At 47.5% G+C, this 17,194-nt stretch overlaps 1 protein-coding gene across 3 annotated transcripts in view; it reads left to right on the top strand.

The window, feature by feature from the left end:
* LOC308590981 (uncharacterized protein) overlaps positions 1–17,194 on the top strand; it is a 220,976-nt gene that overhangs the window by 198,347 nt on the left and 5,435 nt on the right. For all 3 annotated transcript variants that reach the window (XM_081201423.1, XM_081201424.1, XM_081201425.1), the window contains 5 exons: positions 1,160–1,245; positions 1,760–1,931; positions 6,393–6,564; positions 11,175–11,315; positions 13,546–13,662. In XM_081201423.1, coding sequence (XP_081057549.1) covers positions 1,160–1,245; positions 1,760–1,931; positions 6,393–6,564; positions 11,175–11,315; positions 13,546–13,662 — 688 coding nt within the window. The remainder of the gene's footprint in view (positions 1–1,159; positions 1,246–1,759; positions 1,932–6,392; positions 6,565–11,174; positions 11,316–13,545; positions 13,663–17,194) is intronic.

The raw sequence follows: 17,194 nt of genomic DNA, 5'->3' as shown, positions 1-17,194 counted from the left end.
GGTGCGTCCTATGAGGTGAAAAATACGGTATAATCTAACTGCCTCTCCCACGCACCCTGCAAAAAACACCCCCCAGCCATAGCCAACTTTCCAGAACAGAATGTAGTCTGTGCCAGCATTCAAAACCTCAAATCCAGATGTCAGCGTGTGACAGGGTTTCAAATCTGGAGCTATTTGGCTTTGTGGCATCATTGTGTTCGCTGATTGGTTGGGATCACACCATGAGGAATCATGTGACACACAGCTGAGGGCTATTTATATTATTTTTATTAATTAAATTTATATACTGACCTTCGTCCAAGCTCACAGGCCAGTTTGCAGTATATCTATTAAAAGTACAGAACGTAATAAAAAGCAGAACACTTTCTGAAACAATACGGAAACCGAAACACAGCAATCCAAAGTCTGCCCTGAATTTTGCAGTGCAGCTCTCAACCCAAGCAATGTGTGCAAAAGGTGCACAGACTAGGGTAAATCATGCATTTGATTGCAGATGCAGGTGGCGCTGTGGGTTAAACCACAGAGCCTAGGACTTGCCGATCAGAAGGTCGGCGGTTCGAATCCCCACAATGGGATGAGCTCCCGTTGCTCGGTCCCTGCTCCTGCCAACCTAGCAGTTCGAAAGCACGTCAAAGTGCAAGTAGATAAATAGGTACCACAATGGTGGGAAGGTAAATGGCGTTTCCGTGCGCTGCTCTGCTTTGCCAGAAGCGGCTTAGTCATGCTGGCCACATGAGCCGGAAGCTGTACGCCGGCTCCCTCGGCCAATAAAGCGAGATGAGCGCCGCAACCCCAGAGTCGGCCACAACTGGACCTAACGGTCAGGGGTCCCTTTACCTTTTTATTTCTGCCAAGACCATACAAAAAAAAATGCATTGTATTAGGGGAAATGGCTCTGTGGAAATGTGTACGTTAGGCAGAATTGCATACAAACAAGGGCGTATTAGGAGAAATTCGCTGGTGGGTTTTCAAGAGGGCTTTCAAGGTAACTAAACAAATGGCAAACAGGTGTGGAAATATGGAGAACTTAACTGAATATTGGGAAAAGGAGAAACCCAAACTGGGAGGTTGTTCGCCCATCCTTAGTTGGAGAGGCACAGATCCCTTCACGAGGAGCATGCAAGTTCCAACCCCTTCTTCGTATCCTGGGCTTTTGCAGGGTTTTGAGAATGGAGTACTTTTTCCCTGAGACTTTCCGCCTGGATACCAAGGACGAGAGAGAGAGATTCTTCAGAATATATAGAGGTGAATGTCAGGAGCTTCAGAGCTAAGTCACATCCTCCCAAGCAGAAATGAATTCATTTGACCATTTTCCTATCCTGCCAAACTCCTGCTTAGCTCAGGCACTGTCTCGTTTTCGATCAGAATTGGGCTGTGGTTGTAGATTCCAGATAAAGGAAACTATTCCCAATGGAGATAGTTGGAATTCCTTTCCTTTTATTGCTGCGTTTATCTCCCACCTTTTCTCCAGAGAGCTCAAGGTGGCAGACATGGTTCTCCGCCTCCCCATTATATTCCCACAGGTCCACAGGCCGAATCAGAGCAGCCAGCCAGTATTGCCTGCACTGACTGGCAGTAGCTCTCCAAGAGTTTCAGGAAGGGGACATCCTCCATCCTACCTGGAGATGTCCTTGGGGATTGAACCTGGGACCTTCTGCATGTGAGACAGGTGCTCCACCACTGAGCTACAGCCCAGGAGGCCATGATGGGCCAGATAGACCCATCAGGCACCTGCCTGTGTTTCTCCTCTTCTCCACAGAGCCTCAGATCTGGATCTGCAAGCCCACCAGCTCGAACCAAGGCCGGGGGATCTTCCTCCTCAAAAACCAATCTGAGGTCGACAGCTTGCAAGCCAAGCTCCTCAGCATCGAAGAAGATCCTATGTACAAGAAACTGCCTTACAAAATTCCCCCGGCGAGGATCGTTCAAAGGTAGAGAACGCAGTGATGTGGAGGTTCTGCTAACCCACTGCCCCAAGTTTCCAGCTGGCTGGTGAAAGATGTTGCTGGGTGGTCTTCGGGGAACTTAACCGGTGCGCTTGAGGTGAAGGAAGCCCGGGATCTTGGGTGGGCTGGGGAAATCTCCTTCTCGGGCCGTCATCTTGCAGAAATGCGAGCTCCTGGAATGCAACCAGTACGGCAGGAACAGGCAGCTTTTTTCACCCCCGGCATCCACATCTCTTACTAGGCTACCTTCCAGGGGCCACAGGCCAGTAGTGGGTGGAGCTGGTGGCAAAAGTGGGAGGAGCAACTGCTGCAAATCTTAACCTTTGCACAGTGTGCTGCTTCCTGAACACAGGACACTCTTCTCAACCCTCCATCCAGGAAAGCAAGTGATGCTGTCGAGTTCCGCAACACATCCCAGCCATTCTGGAGGACGTGAAGCTTGGCTGGGGAGGGGTGTGGCCTGGTGACAGGGGGTGTGGCCTAGTAAGAAGCCCAAGAGCCATTTGGCACCTCTTCTGGGCCTCAGCATCCCTTTCCCCCCCATTATGGGCTGCAAAAGTCAGGACTCCCCATTAAACACCCCACATACCGGGGGGGGGGGGGAATAGCAGAGTGTGGCATCCTGGAGGCCTCCTGTTCTAGATTCCATTCTAGCATCTAGAATTCCTGTTCTAGATTCCGTTCCATTTATGGCTCCTCCAAACATTCAATCGGCATTTCACAGCCACTGAGCTTATTCAGTCTTCACTGAGCTTTTTTGCAATGTGTGTGTCAAAAAACCATTAAGTTCCCCTCCCCCAAATGCTTTTGTATTTGTGCAAATTTCAGAGTCTGAACAGAAGGTGTTAACAAAGTGCCATCCTGTTTTCTGTGATTGCACGGGATTCTGCGTTTTGCGTAAGAGCAACTGCGGAAAGTCTTAGCGGGAGGGTAAAGGTTAAGGGTAAAGGGACTCCTGACCATTAGGTCCAGTTGTGACCGACTCTGGGGTTGCGGCACTCATCTCGCTTTATTGGCCGAGGGAGCCGGCGTACAGCTTCCGGGTCATGTGGCCAGCATGACTAAGCCGCTTCTGGCGAACCAGAGCAGCACACAGAAACGCCGTTTACCTTCCTGCCAGAGTGGTACCTATTTATCTACTTGCACTTTGACGTGCTTTCGAACTGCTAGGTTGGCAGGAGCAGGGACCGAGCAACGGGAGCTCACCCCGTCACGGGGATTCGAACCGCCGACCTTCTGATCGGCAAGTCCTAGGCTCTGTGGTTTAACCCACAGTGCCACCCGCGTCCCTTTTAGCGGGTGGGTACATTAGGTCAACGGCAGGATATCCACACCCCCCTTATTCCTTTTATTCCTCCTGGCATATAGAGCTCGAGCGTTCCCGGTCTAAGGACTTCCTGTCGTTTGTATGATCAGAGTCCTTTCCTCAGTCGGCCTAGTTTCATTTCCAATACCTTTCTCTCTCTTCTTAAAGTTTTGTGTCATCGGCACAGACAGATCATTAGCATTTTAACAGCTGGTGAAGAGAGAGAGAAAGAAAGAGAGACAGATCAGAGATTATTTCTGTCTGGGCATCTAAGGAGAGCTTCAAAGGCGGAAATGCACGCCAAAGACTTTGCATTGTGTGAGCTGAATAAGTCTCTAATGCTATATACCAAAGCTGTTAGAGAGCTGAGCAGCTGCACTCACCTGCCCCCGCCCCTCCCCGTCTAACTGGCTTCCTACAGAAGTGGAAATGCAAAAATTCATACACACACACGTGCACATGCACACACACACACGGCTGGATTTAGGTTTGATGAGGCCCTAAGCTACTGAAGGTAATGGGGCCCTTTATATGTCCAGCTGTCTTTTGTCAACAATAAATTGTCGCTGTTATTTGTGTTGAATATATATGCTATATGGTAATTTATAGACCTAATAGGTATCTAAAGCCATTTGCACATAACAACATATGTATTTTATCAAAGTAATTGTTGAGCTGAAATACAATTAAGAAGAAGTATATTAATAGTGAAATATAATTAAGAAGAAGTATATTAACAGTGAAATAATTATTAAGCTCTAACTGTATGTAGGTTTTATTTTATTTGCTTTTTATCTTATATTTTGGAAATGTAGATCTAGTTTTTCCCTCCTTTAATTTTTTGGGGGCCCCCAAGAGAGTGGGGCCCTATGTTATAGCTTGTTTAGCTTATACGTAAATCTGGCACTACACGCGCACACACACACTGCCTCAGGCCAGAATAATCAAATCAAACAAACATGAGATCAGCTAATGCCCGCTTTCAGCATCAGCTAATGTCAACTTTCCTTGCAAGCATGACAATTGCACGGCTAGTTTAATCAGTCCACTTACGACTATCAAAAACAATTTGAGCAGTATTTGAAAAACAGAAGCATTGTGTGCCGTCCACAGGGCTGGGAGGTCTATTCCGTTTTCTCTAGTTATTCTCTGCCAATCTTACAAATCTGGAAAGCCTTTATTGGCTATACAAGCATAAAGGATCATAATACCCGCTTCCTGTCCTCAATATATTCTACAGCAGCGGTTCCCAAACTTTTTTGGGTCACCGCCCCCTGGGTTCCACGCACTAATCCCTTGTGCCCCCAACCCAACCTTTATTATTCATTATGCTGGTTCACACAATCCAGGAAGGAAGAATAATAATACAGTGGTACCTCTGGTTATGAACTTAATTCGTTCCAGAGGTGTGTTCTTAACCTGAAACCATTCTTAACCTGAGGTACCACTTTAGCTAATGGGGACACCCGCTGCCGCCGCACTGCCAGCACGCGATTTCTGTTCTCATCCTGAGGTAAAGTTCTTAACCCGAGGTACTATTTCTGGGTTAGCGGAGTCTGTAACCCAAAGTGTTTGTAACCCGAGGTATTTGTTTTTTTTTTAAAATTTTTTTTATTGGTTTTACAAATTTTAAAAAACAGACAAACACTTAAGAAAACAAACATACACGTATAAATTCATAACATATTTTCATAAACCTCTTTTCTGGGACTTCCCCATACCCCCCCTTTCTGCATCCCAATGTCTATAATTTTATAGCAACTCCCAGTTGTTACTTTCCAACCTCAGTCATCTTAATCATCTCTATATTCTAACCTTATGTCACTGTATCCCTTTGTTCCTAAGAACCAAAACACTCTAACATTCATTGAGTTTATAATAGTCCTTAAGGTAACTTTTGAATTTTCTCCATTCTTCTTCCGCTGTCTCTTTTCCTTGGTCACGGATTCTGCCTGTCATCTCAGCTAATGTCATATAGTCCATCACTTTCATCTGCCATTCTTCCAGAGTGGGTAGATCTTGTGTCTTCCAATGCTTTGCGATGAGTATTCTTGCTGCTGTTGTAGCGTACATGAAAAAAGCTCTATCCTTCTTTGACACCAATTGGCCGACAATGCCCAAGAGAAAGGCCTCTGGTTTTTTAGGAAAAGTACATTTAAGTACCTTTTTCATTTCATTATAGATCATTTCCCAGAAAGCCTTAATCTTCGGGCATGTCCACCAAAGGTGGTAGAAGGTACCTTCAGTCTCTTTGCATTTCCAACATTTGTTATCGGGCAAATGATAAATTTTTGCCAGCTTGACTGGGGTCATGTACCACCTGTATACCATTTTCATAATGTTTTCCTTTAAGGCATTACATGCCGTAAATTTGATACCGGTGTTCCATAACCATTCCCAGTCATCTGACATGATGTTATGACCAACATCCTGTGCCCACTTAATCATGGCTGATTTGACTGTTTCCTCCTGTGTGTTCCATTTCAGCAACAAGTTATACATTCTAGATAAATTCTTAGTACTAGGTTCTAACAATTCAGTTTCTAGTTTTGATTTTTCCATCTGGAAGCCAATTTTCCTGTCCTGTTTGAAAAATTCCACTATTTGTAACCCGAGGTATTTGTAATCTGAGGTGTTTGTAACCCGAGGTAGCACTGTAATGCAATACAGTTTGAAACAGTAACCATTAGCTGCACATGCATTCAAAAATCCAGTTAGTTTAATTAGTTCAACCAAACGGATGAACTTGAAACCCACCCACCCCACCCCAGGTTATTCCACCACCTCTTTTGGGAATCTGTGTTCTAGACTATGGACCTTTTGAATTATCTTTTCACCCTGAAACCCTGGAAAGAAGAATTTTGCATGGAAACACCCCCATAAAGAAACTGTAATGGAGGAAGGAAATATTAAGATAATGAGGATGCATAGTTATCGAGCTGTCTTGTGCCTGCTGTGTTAATAAGTTACCCTTTCCATGCGCTTTTTTTAAAAAAATATATATTTAAAATAAAATAATGATGATGATGATGTAATAGATTAGAACATAAAAAATAAAATAAGCAGATTGGCATGAGCGAGGCTTGAAGAGCCTCAGAAGCTCCGGTGCCTCAGAGATGCATATCCTCCTGGTTTCTCAGATATATTGATAAGCCGCTGCTCTTAGAGGGGAAGAAGTTTGATGTTCGCTCGTACCTCCTCATCGCCTGCACTTGCCCCTTCATGCTGTTCTTTGGCCACGGCTACGTCCGCCTCACGTGCCTCGACTACGACCCGAAGTCGGAAGACCTCACTTCTCATCTGACCAATCAGGTGAGGGGGGAGAGGGGGGTGGGATTTGAGCGGGAGGCAGGATTCTGTGGACCAGGAAATAGTTGGGCCTTCTCTCAAATGTGGAGCGTTGCGTTAAAACAGGCATCGTACCCAAACAATACGTGAAGCCAGGCATTCTTTGAAATTCGCACTGCTCTGAATGTTGCGATCTGGTTCAGAAAGTGTGGGGAAAGTGTGTAAGAACAATGTGGCAGCATGTAGCCGTTGGAACTCCCTGCCTGTTGATACCAGGCAGGCCCCTTCACTGCCCTCTTTTTGGTGCCTTCTAAAAATCTTTATTGTTTGGGCATGCCTATCCAGATGTTTAGAAAGTTGATGCGAGTTTTAATCTTGCTTTTAGTCTACTGCATTTTAACCTTTTAGAAGTCTGTTTGTTTTCACTTCATTTTCTTTTCTTTTCTTTTGCAAAACTGCTTTGAGGTGGCTGTTGCCCATTTTGCAAATCAGGCACCGTGTGGGTTTTATGAAATAAATAAATAAATAAATAAATAAATAAATAAATAAATAAATAAATAGGGGCATCTATCGGTGAAATCAACATATTAAGGGAAATTGCCTCCAAAAAGAAAATGGATAGTAGGCAAAATGACATATTAAATTAGGGGGAAATGTAGACTAAAATGCTGGTGAGTTTCCATGAGAACTTCCTTTTTTAAAAAGAAGAAGAAGAAGAAATTTTCAAATCAATGAGGGAAGGTGAAGAACTAATCGTTAGATTGCAAAAAGCAGGAAATTGAGGAAAACTGAAATGGAAAGATTCGCCCGTCCCTAAGCCTAGCTCTCAAAAACAGCAGGTGCTAAATTTAAGTAGCTGGGCCAAGGTCATGAAAATATATGACGATACCTTCGGGCTGCAATACATTGTTTGCGTCTGTCAGCCTCAATCCAGCATCACTTTTGCTCAGGGGTGATAGGAGTTGGAGTTCAACAGGGGCAGGATCTGTAAGACCTGCCTTTTATTCCTACAGAGGCGCTTCTAGGTTTTATTTGCTGTCCCTGTTGTGACTGGTTTTGTGTTTGAGTCGCTTGTGGCCGCTTGAGTGAAAAGGCAGCTGATTAATACTAATTATTACCATTATTAACAGCAGCAACAATGTCCAGAGAGCCGCAGGTTCCCCACAACCTGTGCCATAAACGATACCTACCCCCTTGACCATCTAGATTTCTATGTGCAGGGAAGGCTGGCAAATTCATCCGTTTCCCTTCGAGGGCTTGGGTGAGATGAGAGAGATTTAATTTAAATGTGGCGTTTTTGTAAGCCATCCAGGTAACATTTTGCAAACCGCTTTGAGGTGTTGATTTGAGAGCAGGGCGTTTACGATTAAGTGGCATATAGATGTTTTGAAATAATTCATAAATAGTTTTCTGAGGCCTTTTAAGCAAGAGGCATGATTGGAGATTTTGTTATCGAATACGTCACACTCACCAAAGAGGAGAAACACAGAGAGGAATTGATTTCTCTTCTCGCGCCAAGGACGGGCACCAGAAAACAAGGGCCATCCATCCCTGGTAAACAGGGACAGCTGGAGCATATGTTATCCCTGCCAGCCCAGCCCACTTGGTATCACCTTCCTGCAGCTTAATGGCTTTGGCAAGATGGGCGCCTCGTGAGTGTTTTTTTGCCTTGAACAGAGCTGTTTGCTCAGCTTGGGATTTGGAGAGCTGCGGTGCCACGCTGGCTCCGGAGAGACCCCGCTGCCACAAAGGACATGAAATGAGGGCCAGGTGTTGTTATTCAAAAGAGTACCTGCAAATCTCATCGGCGTCGGGTGGGGTGGGGAGGAGGCCAGGAAATTCATGGCAGAGCAGGTGGCGGCGGCAGCACAGAAATCTGCCTCTCCGCCCCCAATTGTGTCCCGCCTGAGTGGGTGGGAGCGAGGAGGGAATGGTTTGAATTTTCATATTTAAGAAGCGGGGATCTGCCAGGTGGGTGGAATCAAAGGGGAGAGACCTGGAGGCTCCCCCTGTTGCTGCCCCTTCGCTGAGAAATGCGTAAACAGATGGTCCGTGGAAGACTCACCCCTTTGCTTTCTGGAAAACTGCCCGTTTGATTGAGGTTCCTAGATTTGTGCGTGCACGCCTTTTATTTTATGGACAATATTTGCATGTGCACCCAATACAGTGGTGCCTCGCAAGACGAAATTAATTCGTTCCGCAAGTCTCTTCGTCTTGCGGTTTTTTCGTCTTGCGATGCACGGTTTCCCATAGGAATGCATTGAAAATCAATTAATGCGTTCCTAGGGAAACCGCCTTCAGACCAGGTCCGGGGACAGTCTGTCCCCGGACCTCTTCTGAAGGCTGGGGGGGGGGGGACAAGGGCTTTTCTTCCCACCCCCAGCATTTTAAAAAACCCTGGGACAGCGGAGGACTTCTCCGCTGTCCGGGCGATCTTAAAATGCTGGCGGGCGGCATTTTAAAATTCCCCCGGACAGCGGAGGACTTCTCCGCTGTCCGGGGCGATTTAAAAGCCCCTGGGAAGGCAGGCAGGGGGGACAAAGACTTTTGCCCCCCGCCAGCCTTCAGAAGAGGTCCTGGGGGCAGCGGGAAGCGAAGCGCTTCGCTTCCCCGCTTCCCCCCGACGTCTTTTGCAGCAAGGGGCTGCAGGGAGATCGCTATCTCCCCGCAACCCCTTGCTTCAGAAGAGGTCCTGGGGGCAGCGGGAAGCGAAGCGCTTCGCTTCCCCGCTTCCCCCGGTCTTTTGCAGCAAGGGGCTGCAGGGAGATCGCTATCTCCCCGCAACCCCTTGCTTCAGAAGAGGTCCGGGAGCAGCGGGAAGCGAAGCGCTTCGCTTCCCCGCTTCCCCCGGTCTTTTGCAGCAAGGGGCTGCAGGGAGATCGCTATCTCCCCGCAACCCCTTGCTTCAAAAGAGGTCCGGGGGCAACGGGAAGCGAAGCGCTTCGCTTCCCCGCTTCCCCCGGTCTTTTGCAGCAAGGGGCTGCAGGGAGATCGCTATCTCCCCGCAACCCCTTGCTTCAGAAGAGGTCCGGGAGCAGCGGGAAGCGAAGCGCTTCGCTTCCCCGCTTCCCCCGATCTTTTGCAGCAAGGGGCTGCAGGGAGATCGCTATCTCCCCGCAACCCCTTGCTTCAGAAGAGGTCCGGGAGCAGCGGGAAGCGAAGCGCTTCGCTTCCCCGCTTCCCCCGGTCTTTTGCAGCAAGGGGCTGCAGGGAGATCGCTATCTCCCCGCGGCCCCTTGCTTCAAAAGAGAAGACCCGCTGTCCCCGGGGGCAAGCTTCGTTTTGCGAAGCAAGCCCATAGGGAAATTCGTCTTGCGAGGCAACTCGAAAACGAAAAAACCTTTCGTTTTGCGAGTTTTTCGTCTCGCGAGGCGTTCGTCTTGCGGGGTACCACTGTAACAAAAAAACTTCTCTTTGCAGCTTGAAACAAGAACATAGTAATATAGTTGTAAACAGTAAATCATAATGCATCATGGAACATCCCGTATGAATTTGCCCAGTCCTCTTTTAAAGCCGTCATTACCTGTTTGGGGAATTAATTCCTCCATTTAGTTCTGGGCCACATGAAGAAGGCCTTCCTTTTGTCTGCCCTGAATCTCCCAACATTCATCTTCATAGAATCATTGACTAGTTGGAAGGGACCTCGAGGGTCATCCAGACCAACCCCTAGCAATGCTGGAATCTCAACATGTGGTTCCCCATCCAATTTGAAACCAGACCAGACCCTGCTTAGCTTTGCAAGCATGCTAGCGGCTTTAATGCTACACCATTTGGAGGGCTAGTGGATGAACCCCTAGGGTTCTCATATTATGTGGAAGGGAGAGAGAAATTGCAGAAAGTCCTGCCCCTCTTTTTCAGCCAACGTTAAAACAAATGGAATCCACACAAAATCTGAGTGAAATGGTGGAATCCAAGGGATTCAAAGCACCAAACAAAGGTCAAATGTTGCTCTCTCTGTCTCTTTTTAATGTGGTTTTATTGTCTTGTGGCTCTGGGCTCCATCCAAGGAGGAAGGATGGGTTGTAAGAGCTGAAATAATCAGTCAATACATGCACCCTGCACCTGGTTAAACGGTGGGATCCACTTCAGCAGGAAGTAGCGGCGGTCACCAACTTGAATGGCTTTAAAGTGGGTGGGGGGTAAGAGAAATTCATAGTGGGTTAGATTCCTGGCCATGACAGCTGTGTCCAAACTCCACTTCTGAATGCAGTCTGAATTCCAGCTCCTTGGAAACACAAGATGGGAGAGTTTCTGTGGGGCTCAGGTCCTGCTTCCCATCATAGCTGTCAACGTTTCCCTTTTTTTAAGGGAAATTCCCTTATTCCGAATAGGATTCCTTGCAAGAAAAGGGAAAAGTTGACAGCTATGCTTCCCATTGGGGCATCTGCTTGGCTAATGTGAGGCTGGGCTAGATGGGACTTTAGTCTGATCCCACCTTAGGTTCTTATAAGCAATCCTAGCGGCTCCCCCCCCTTGCTCGGCTTGCCCACCCTCCTGCTCCCCGTCCTTCAAACCCACTTCCCCTTGCTCCTTGCCCAGACCCTTGTCCTCAGGAGGGGGGGGGGTCACAGCTCCAGCACTACAATGCACAGCCCCTAACAAGAGCGCCTGTTTTCTCTGCCAACTCCCCGCAGTACGTTCAGAAGAAGAATCCGATGTACAGCCACGTCAAGGAGGAGACGGTGTGGCGTATGGAGCGCTTCAACAACTACGTCAACAAGAGGTTCAGGCACATCAAAGGGCTCCCTAAGGACTGGGTCTTCAATGGGTTCACTGTGAGTTTCCACACTTCCACCCCACAGCTGCTGCCACAGCATTTGTAGCCAGTTCTCCAGGATCAGGCTGTCACGCTGCTCCACTGTTTCTCTATTATTATTTATTGTATGTGTATGGGACGCGGGTGGCGCTGTGGGTTAAACCACAGAGCCTAGGACTTGCCGATCAGAAGGTCGGCGGTTCAAATCCCCGCGACGGGGTGAGCTCCTGTTGCTCGGTCCCTGCTCCTGCCAACCTAGCAGTTTGAAAGCATGCTAAAGTGCAAGTAGATAAATAGGTACCGCTCTGGCGGGAAGGTAAACGGCGTTTCCATGTGCTGCTCTGGTTCGCCAGAAGCGGCTTAGTCATGCTGGCCACATGACCTGGAAGCTGTACGCCAGCACCCTTGGCCAATAAAGTGAGATGAGTGCTGCAACCCCAGAGTCGGTCACGACTGGACCTGATGGTCAGGGGTCCCTTTACCTTTACCCATGATTTCCCCCTCCCTCTTATTTAATCTCTGCAACAGCCCTGTGAGGTAGGTTGGGCTGAGAGGCAAGCCACTGGGTCATCCAATGAGCTTCTGGCCGAGTGGTGGATTTGAACCCTGGTCTCGCAGGTCCTGGTCGGATGCTCGAAACCATGGGTAGGCAAACTAAGGCCCAGGGCCCAGATTCAGCCCAGTCGCCTTCTAAATCTGGCCCGTGGACGGTCTGGAAATCAGTGTGTTTTTACATGAGTAGAATGTGCCTTTTTATTTAAAATGCATCTCTGTGTTATTTGTGGGGCACAGGAATTTGTTCATTTTTATTTATTTTTTCAAAATATAGTCTGCCCCCCCCCACTAGGTCTGATGGACAGTGAACTGGCCCCTCTCTGAAAAAGTTTGCTGACCCCTGCTCTAAACCATTATGCCCCCACTGGACCGCATAAGCCAACGCCACACGCTGACCGAATTGGAGAACCTCGTGGAACTTGATTGGTGCAGATGCCCATATGACCGTACCTGCCAATGGGCATCTTGGGGATGTTGAGAAAGTGCTCCTGGACACCAGCCACAAAAAGGCTGCCGTTGAGGGTTCAGTCTAACACAAAATGGCTGTTGTCGGGGCGTGGCATGACACAGAATGGGTGCCTCCTCTGAAAGTAGGGAAAGGGGGTCGGGAAAGGGTGGGGGCCGCTCTTGCTCATGGAGAGAAGCGCTTTGAATTGAGTAAAAAGCCATTGAAATGGATTAGGTCCTATTGAGAGTTGGTGTGGTGTAGTGGTCTGGGTGTCGGACTAGGCCCTGGAAGACCAGGGTTCAAATCCGTTCTTGGCCTAGGACCCACGTACCTATGGGGCCGCCTCTCCAGGTATGCCCTGTGGAGGACCTTAAGGTCCACAAATGACAACATTTTGGAGGTCCCAGGTCGCAAGGTGGTTCAATTGGTCTCAACTAGGGCCAGGGCCTTTTCAGTGCTGGCCCCAACTTGGTGGAACGCTCTGTCACAAGAGACTAGGGCCCTGCGGGACTTGACGTCTTTCCACAGGACCTGCAAGACAGAGCTGTTCCGCCTGGCCTTTGGTTTGGACTCAGTCTGACCCTTATGTTTTCCCTCCCCTTATGGTTTTGATCTATGGGCTACTTTTAAAATGAGGCTGCATTTTAAATTGCATTTTAATCTGTATTTTAAATTGGGTTTTCATGATTTTACTGTAATTTTACTGGTGTTAGCTGCCCTGAGCCTGGCTCTGTCCTGGGAGGGCAGGGTATAAATAAAATTTATTATTATTATTATTATTATTATTATTATTATTATTATTATTATTATTGGCCATGAACCTCACTGGGGATGACCTTTGGCCAGTCCCTGTCTCTCTCTGCCTAGCCTACTTCGCAGGGTCGTTGTGAGGATAAAACAGGGTGGGGGAGGACTATGTATGCCACCTTATAGAATCATAGAATCATAGAGTTGGAAGAGACCACAAGGGCCATCGAGTCCAACCCCCTGCCAAGCAGGAACCTTGAGTTCCTTCAGGGAAGAAGAAGTTGGGGTATAAAAATAAATAAATATAAACCATGAGTGGGCAAGCGTCTGTGACTTCCAATGGGTCTACTCCGAGTAGGGCTGAGCTGGGGACCACCTGAGGACTGGACATAAGCGGATCCTCTAATCTGGATCTTTTGTGGCTTCCCCTGACTCGCAAGAAGTCTTGTGGGGCAGGGGAAAACTTGCCAGGATCATGCCGCCCTTCTGTGTCTTTCAGAAGAGAATGAAAGAGATCATGCTGCACTGTTTCCTGGCGGTCAAGTCCCAGCTGGAGTGCAAGATGGGCTACTTTGATCTTATTGGCTGCGACTTCTTAATCGACGAAGACTTCAAGGTACAGTCACGCGGCCGCATCCTCGGCTGAGTGGGCCGCGGATCGAGAGGCACGAGTCTCCAGAGTCAGGGCTTGAGGAGGACAGCCAAGGGCATAGCTGTCAACCGTCCCTTATTTGGCGGGAAAGTCCCTTATCCCAGTGCTGTGTCCCGCTGCTGTCCCTTATTGATGATGTCCCTTAAATTTCCAGGGTTTCAAAGGAAGCAGCTCCTCTCCCTCCCTGCCGGCCAGGGAGGAGGGAGGCTCCAACTGTGTTGCTTGGCTGCGTTGCTCACCCAATAAGGAGTCTAAGAACGACTGGGGGGTGGAGCTTGCATGCCTTGAGCCGATCAAATCGGCCGCGTTGCCTGGGGACTCGCCTTTGCTCAGCGCTTCCCAGTGGAAAGGTGATGGTGGTTTTCCTTGCTGCATCCCCTTTGCCGGGTTGCTGCGCTGTGGGAACCACCGCTTGAGGCTTCGTTTGGCTGCTGGCTGGGCTTTCTACCTTTGGCTTGGAGGGGCTCAAAAGTCGAACATACCTGTGCTCTGAAAATCCCTTATTTTGGCTGCTGATCCTTTATTTTCGAGGCTGTTGATCCCTTATTTTCAAATCTGTAAGTTGACAGCTATGGCCAAGGGACTCCTCTGATGGATAATGAACCCATAGATTTGGGAATGGTGGCTGTATGGGGTGAGCCTCCGGGTCTCTCTGCCTAGCCACATCCCCTCACCAGCCTTGCTTCACACCTCCCCTGAGAGTTTTTGCCTGGCTGGAATGTGTCCTTGAACTCGTGCCTCTTTCTTTCCCGGATGGAGGATTGAGAGGGGTGTGTAGAAACCAGCCCACTGCGCAGAGGTAGAATTTGAACTCGTCGCTTTGCACACTTTGTCCCTCTGGACCCACCCGCTGCTGGCCTCAGGACGTTATATGGCGTGGGTATATTAGAAGTCGTGAAGCTGAATGTTGGAAGATTCCGGACGTATATAGTGCATAGTTGGACTACGGAACTCCCTGCCACAGGAGGCAGTGATGGCCACCAACTTGGATGGTTTTGAAAGGGGATTAGGCAAATTCATGGAGCAAAGGCTACAGTGGTACCTCGGGTTAAGTACTTAATTCGTTCCAGAGGTCCATTCTTAACCTGAAACTGTTCTTAACCTGAAGCACTACTTTAGCTAAGGGGGCCTCCTGCTGCTGCCACGCCGCTAGAGCATGATTTCTGTTCTCATCCTGAAGCAAAGTTCTTAACCCGAGGTACTATTTCTGGGTTAGCGGAGTCTTTAACCTGAAGCTGATGTAACCTGAAGCGTATGTAACCTGAGGTACCACTGTATTTCTGAAATCCAGGTAGCTCTATAGGATAATAATAATAATAATAATAATAATAATAATAATAATAATAATAATAATATAATAATAATAATAATAATAATAATAATAATAATAATAATAATATAATAATAATAAATAATAATAATAATAATAGGTTGTCGTCAATGAACTTTTCTTATAATTGACCTACTGAAATTAAGTACCACAATACACTTTGATTTCAGTGGGTCTACTCAGAGTAAATGTTTGTTGACTACAACTCGTTGATGATTGATCATAATAATGGATTTTATCCCATTTTCGTCACACTCAGACTAGACTCGTGGAAACTAATGGGTATGACTAACTTAGGTCCATTCACTTCAATGGGCATACTCTGAGTAGGGCTTGTTGCACACAACCCAATGATTATTAATAGAGAAATATAAGAAGAGAGATTTGTGTCCTATTTTAGCCCTACTCACAATAGATGCATTGAAATCAATGAACATGAGAAACTTGGGTCTGTTACTTTCAGTCTACTCTGTGTAAGGCCTATGTGGATATATGATTTACCGTATTTTTTGCACCCTAACACTCGCTTTTTTCCTCCTAGAAAGTAAGGGGAAATGTCTGTGCGTGTTATGGAGGAAATGCCTACGGGTGGCATGCCTATGGATTTTCCTCCTCTAAAAACTACGTGTGTGTTATGGTCGGGTGCGTGTTATAGAGCGAAAAATACGGTATATACCATGTACTGCCCAAACTTTTTCTAAGCAGTTTACGAAACACATACACAAAAAACATTTGCACTGCATTGTTTAAAATAAGGAATAATTTTAAATATATATATCGTAGGCAAAACCCACAGCAAAACTATCCTGTTTAAACATTAAACTATAAATGGCCATGATGAAAATGTGCAATAGAACATCCCCGTTAAAACAACACAGCAATTAAAACTGGATATTCAGTCCATGAGGTCAAAGGACATCATAATCTTCATTATCTTTAGCACCCAGTTAAATAAATTATAGCCACTTATGATTAATTCAAACTACATATGTGTAAGAGCTGCCCTAGGTCCCAGCTCACAAAGGACCAACGCCACTCCGTTGTTATATACGAAAGTCTTTATTGAAGTTCATTTTCGTTTTCACAACCGCAGCGTGCAGCTCTACGTCTGAAACTCTAGACCGCTGAAGCTCCATCTGAGTCTCCTCCCCCCAGACACCAGTTTAAGACTCTAGCCTTGCTCCACCTCTTCCTCTGCTCTTTCCTCCTCTGGGTCCGCCTGTCAGTTGGGGTCTCGCCCTTCCTAGACTCTTCTGACGCTGATTCCCCTGAGTCTTCCTCCTGCCTCCGGCGGGCTTTAGGACCTGGTTCCCAATCCGGGCTTTCCGCTGTCCCGCGCGCCTGTACATTTGAACTTGGCGCGCGCGCCCAACCGCTAACCGTTACACTGCTCCTGTCACTGCTTCCCCCTTCGGGGAGGCTAGCTGGACCTGACCTTCCCTCCGTTCCCCCACTCTCCGATAGGGGCGTGGTCAGTCTCGCCTCCTCTTCTCTCCCTTCTGGAGGCGACGCTGGCCCTAACATATGGGAACCTTCCCCCCCACTACGCTCTGGTGGGGAAGCTGGTCCTGATCTCCAGCTGCTGCTTTTGGAGTCCCCGCTGGCCCCCCTTGCCCTGACCATCAGCGCCTCCTTCTGGGAATCTTCTGATTCGCTGGATAAGCTCATAGAATCACTCAGGTCACTGCTATACCCCCCTACGCTGCTCTCCGATTCTTCGCTCTCCGTTTCCTCTCTCCCCTGTGCCTCTGTTCCTGAGGCCCTGACAATATGCATAAAAACAATTCTATATGAGTCAAATGTTTTGTGGATATTTTTCACACTTCCAAGAAAGCCACCGCTCTCCTGAATCCACGCTGCACTGCTCATTTTTTTCACTGCTTGCAGAAATATATGGCTGGCACTTTCCCCTTAAACTCTTAGCTTCCTTGAACTTGTTTATATAGCCTCTGTTGCAACAGGAAAGATTTTTGGGGGGGAGGCGGTTACGAGAGAAAATAGAAATGACTTTAGTGCCCCCTAGTGGCAGTCATAAAACATTTTGACTGGTCAAATTGGAAAACGGAAACAAATTGTGGGGAAACAGAGCACAGAATCATTAAACTGTGGAGTTGGAAAGGACCCTGAGGATCAGCTACTCCAACCCCCTGCAGTGCAGGAATATGC

The sequence above is a fragment of the Podarcis bocagei genome (genome assembly GCF_964188305.1).
Source record: "Podarcis bocagei genome assembly, chromosome: 7".
NCBI classification, from domain to species: domain Eukaryota; kingdom Metazoa; phylum Chordata; class Lepidosauria; order Squamata; family Lacertidae; genus Podarcis; species Podarcis bocagei.
The sequence above is the reverse complement of the archived record's forward strand: the minus strand, read 5'-3'. Positions and strand labels throughout refer to the sequence as shown.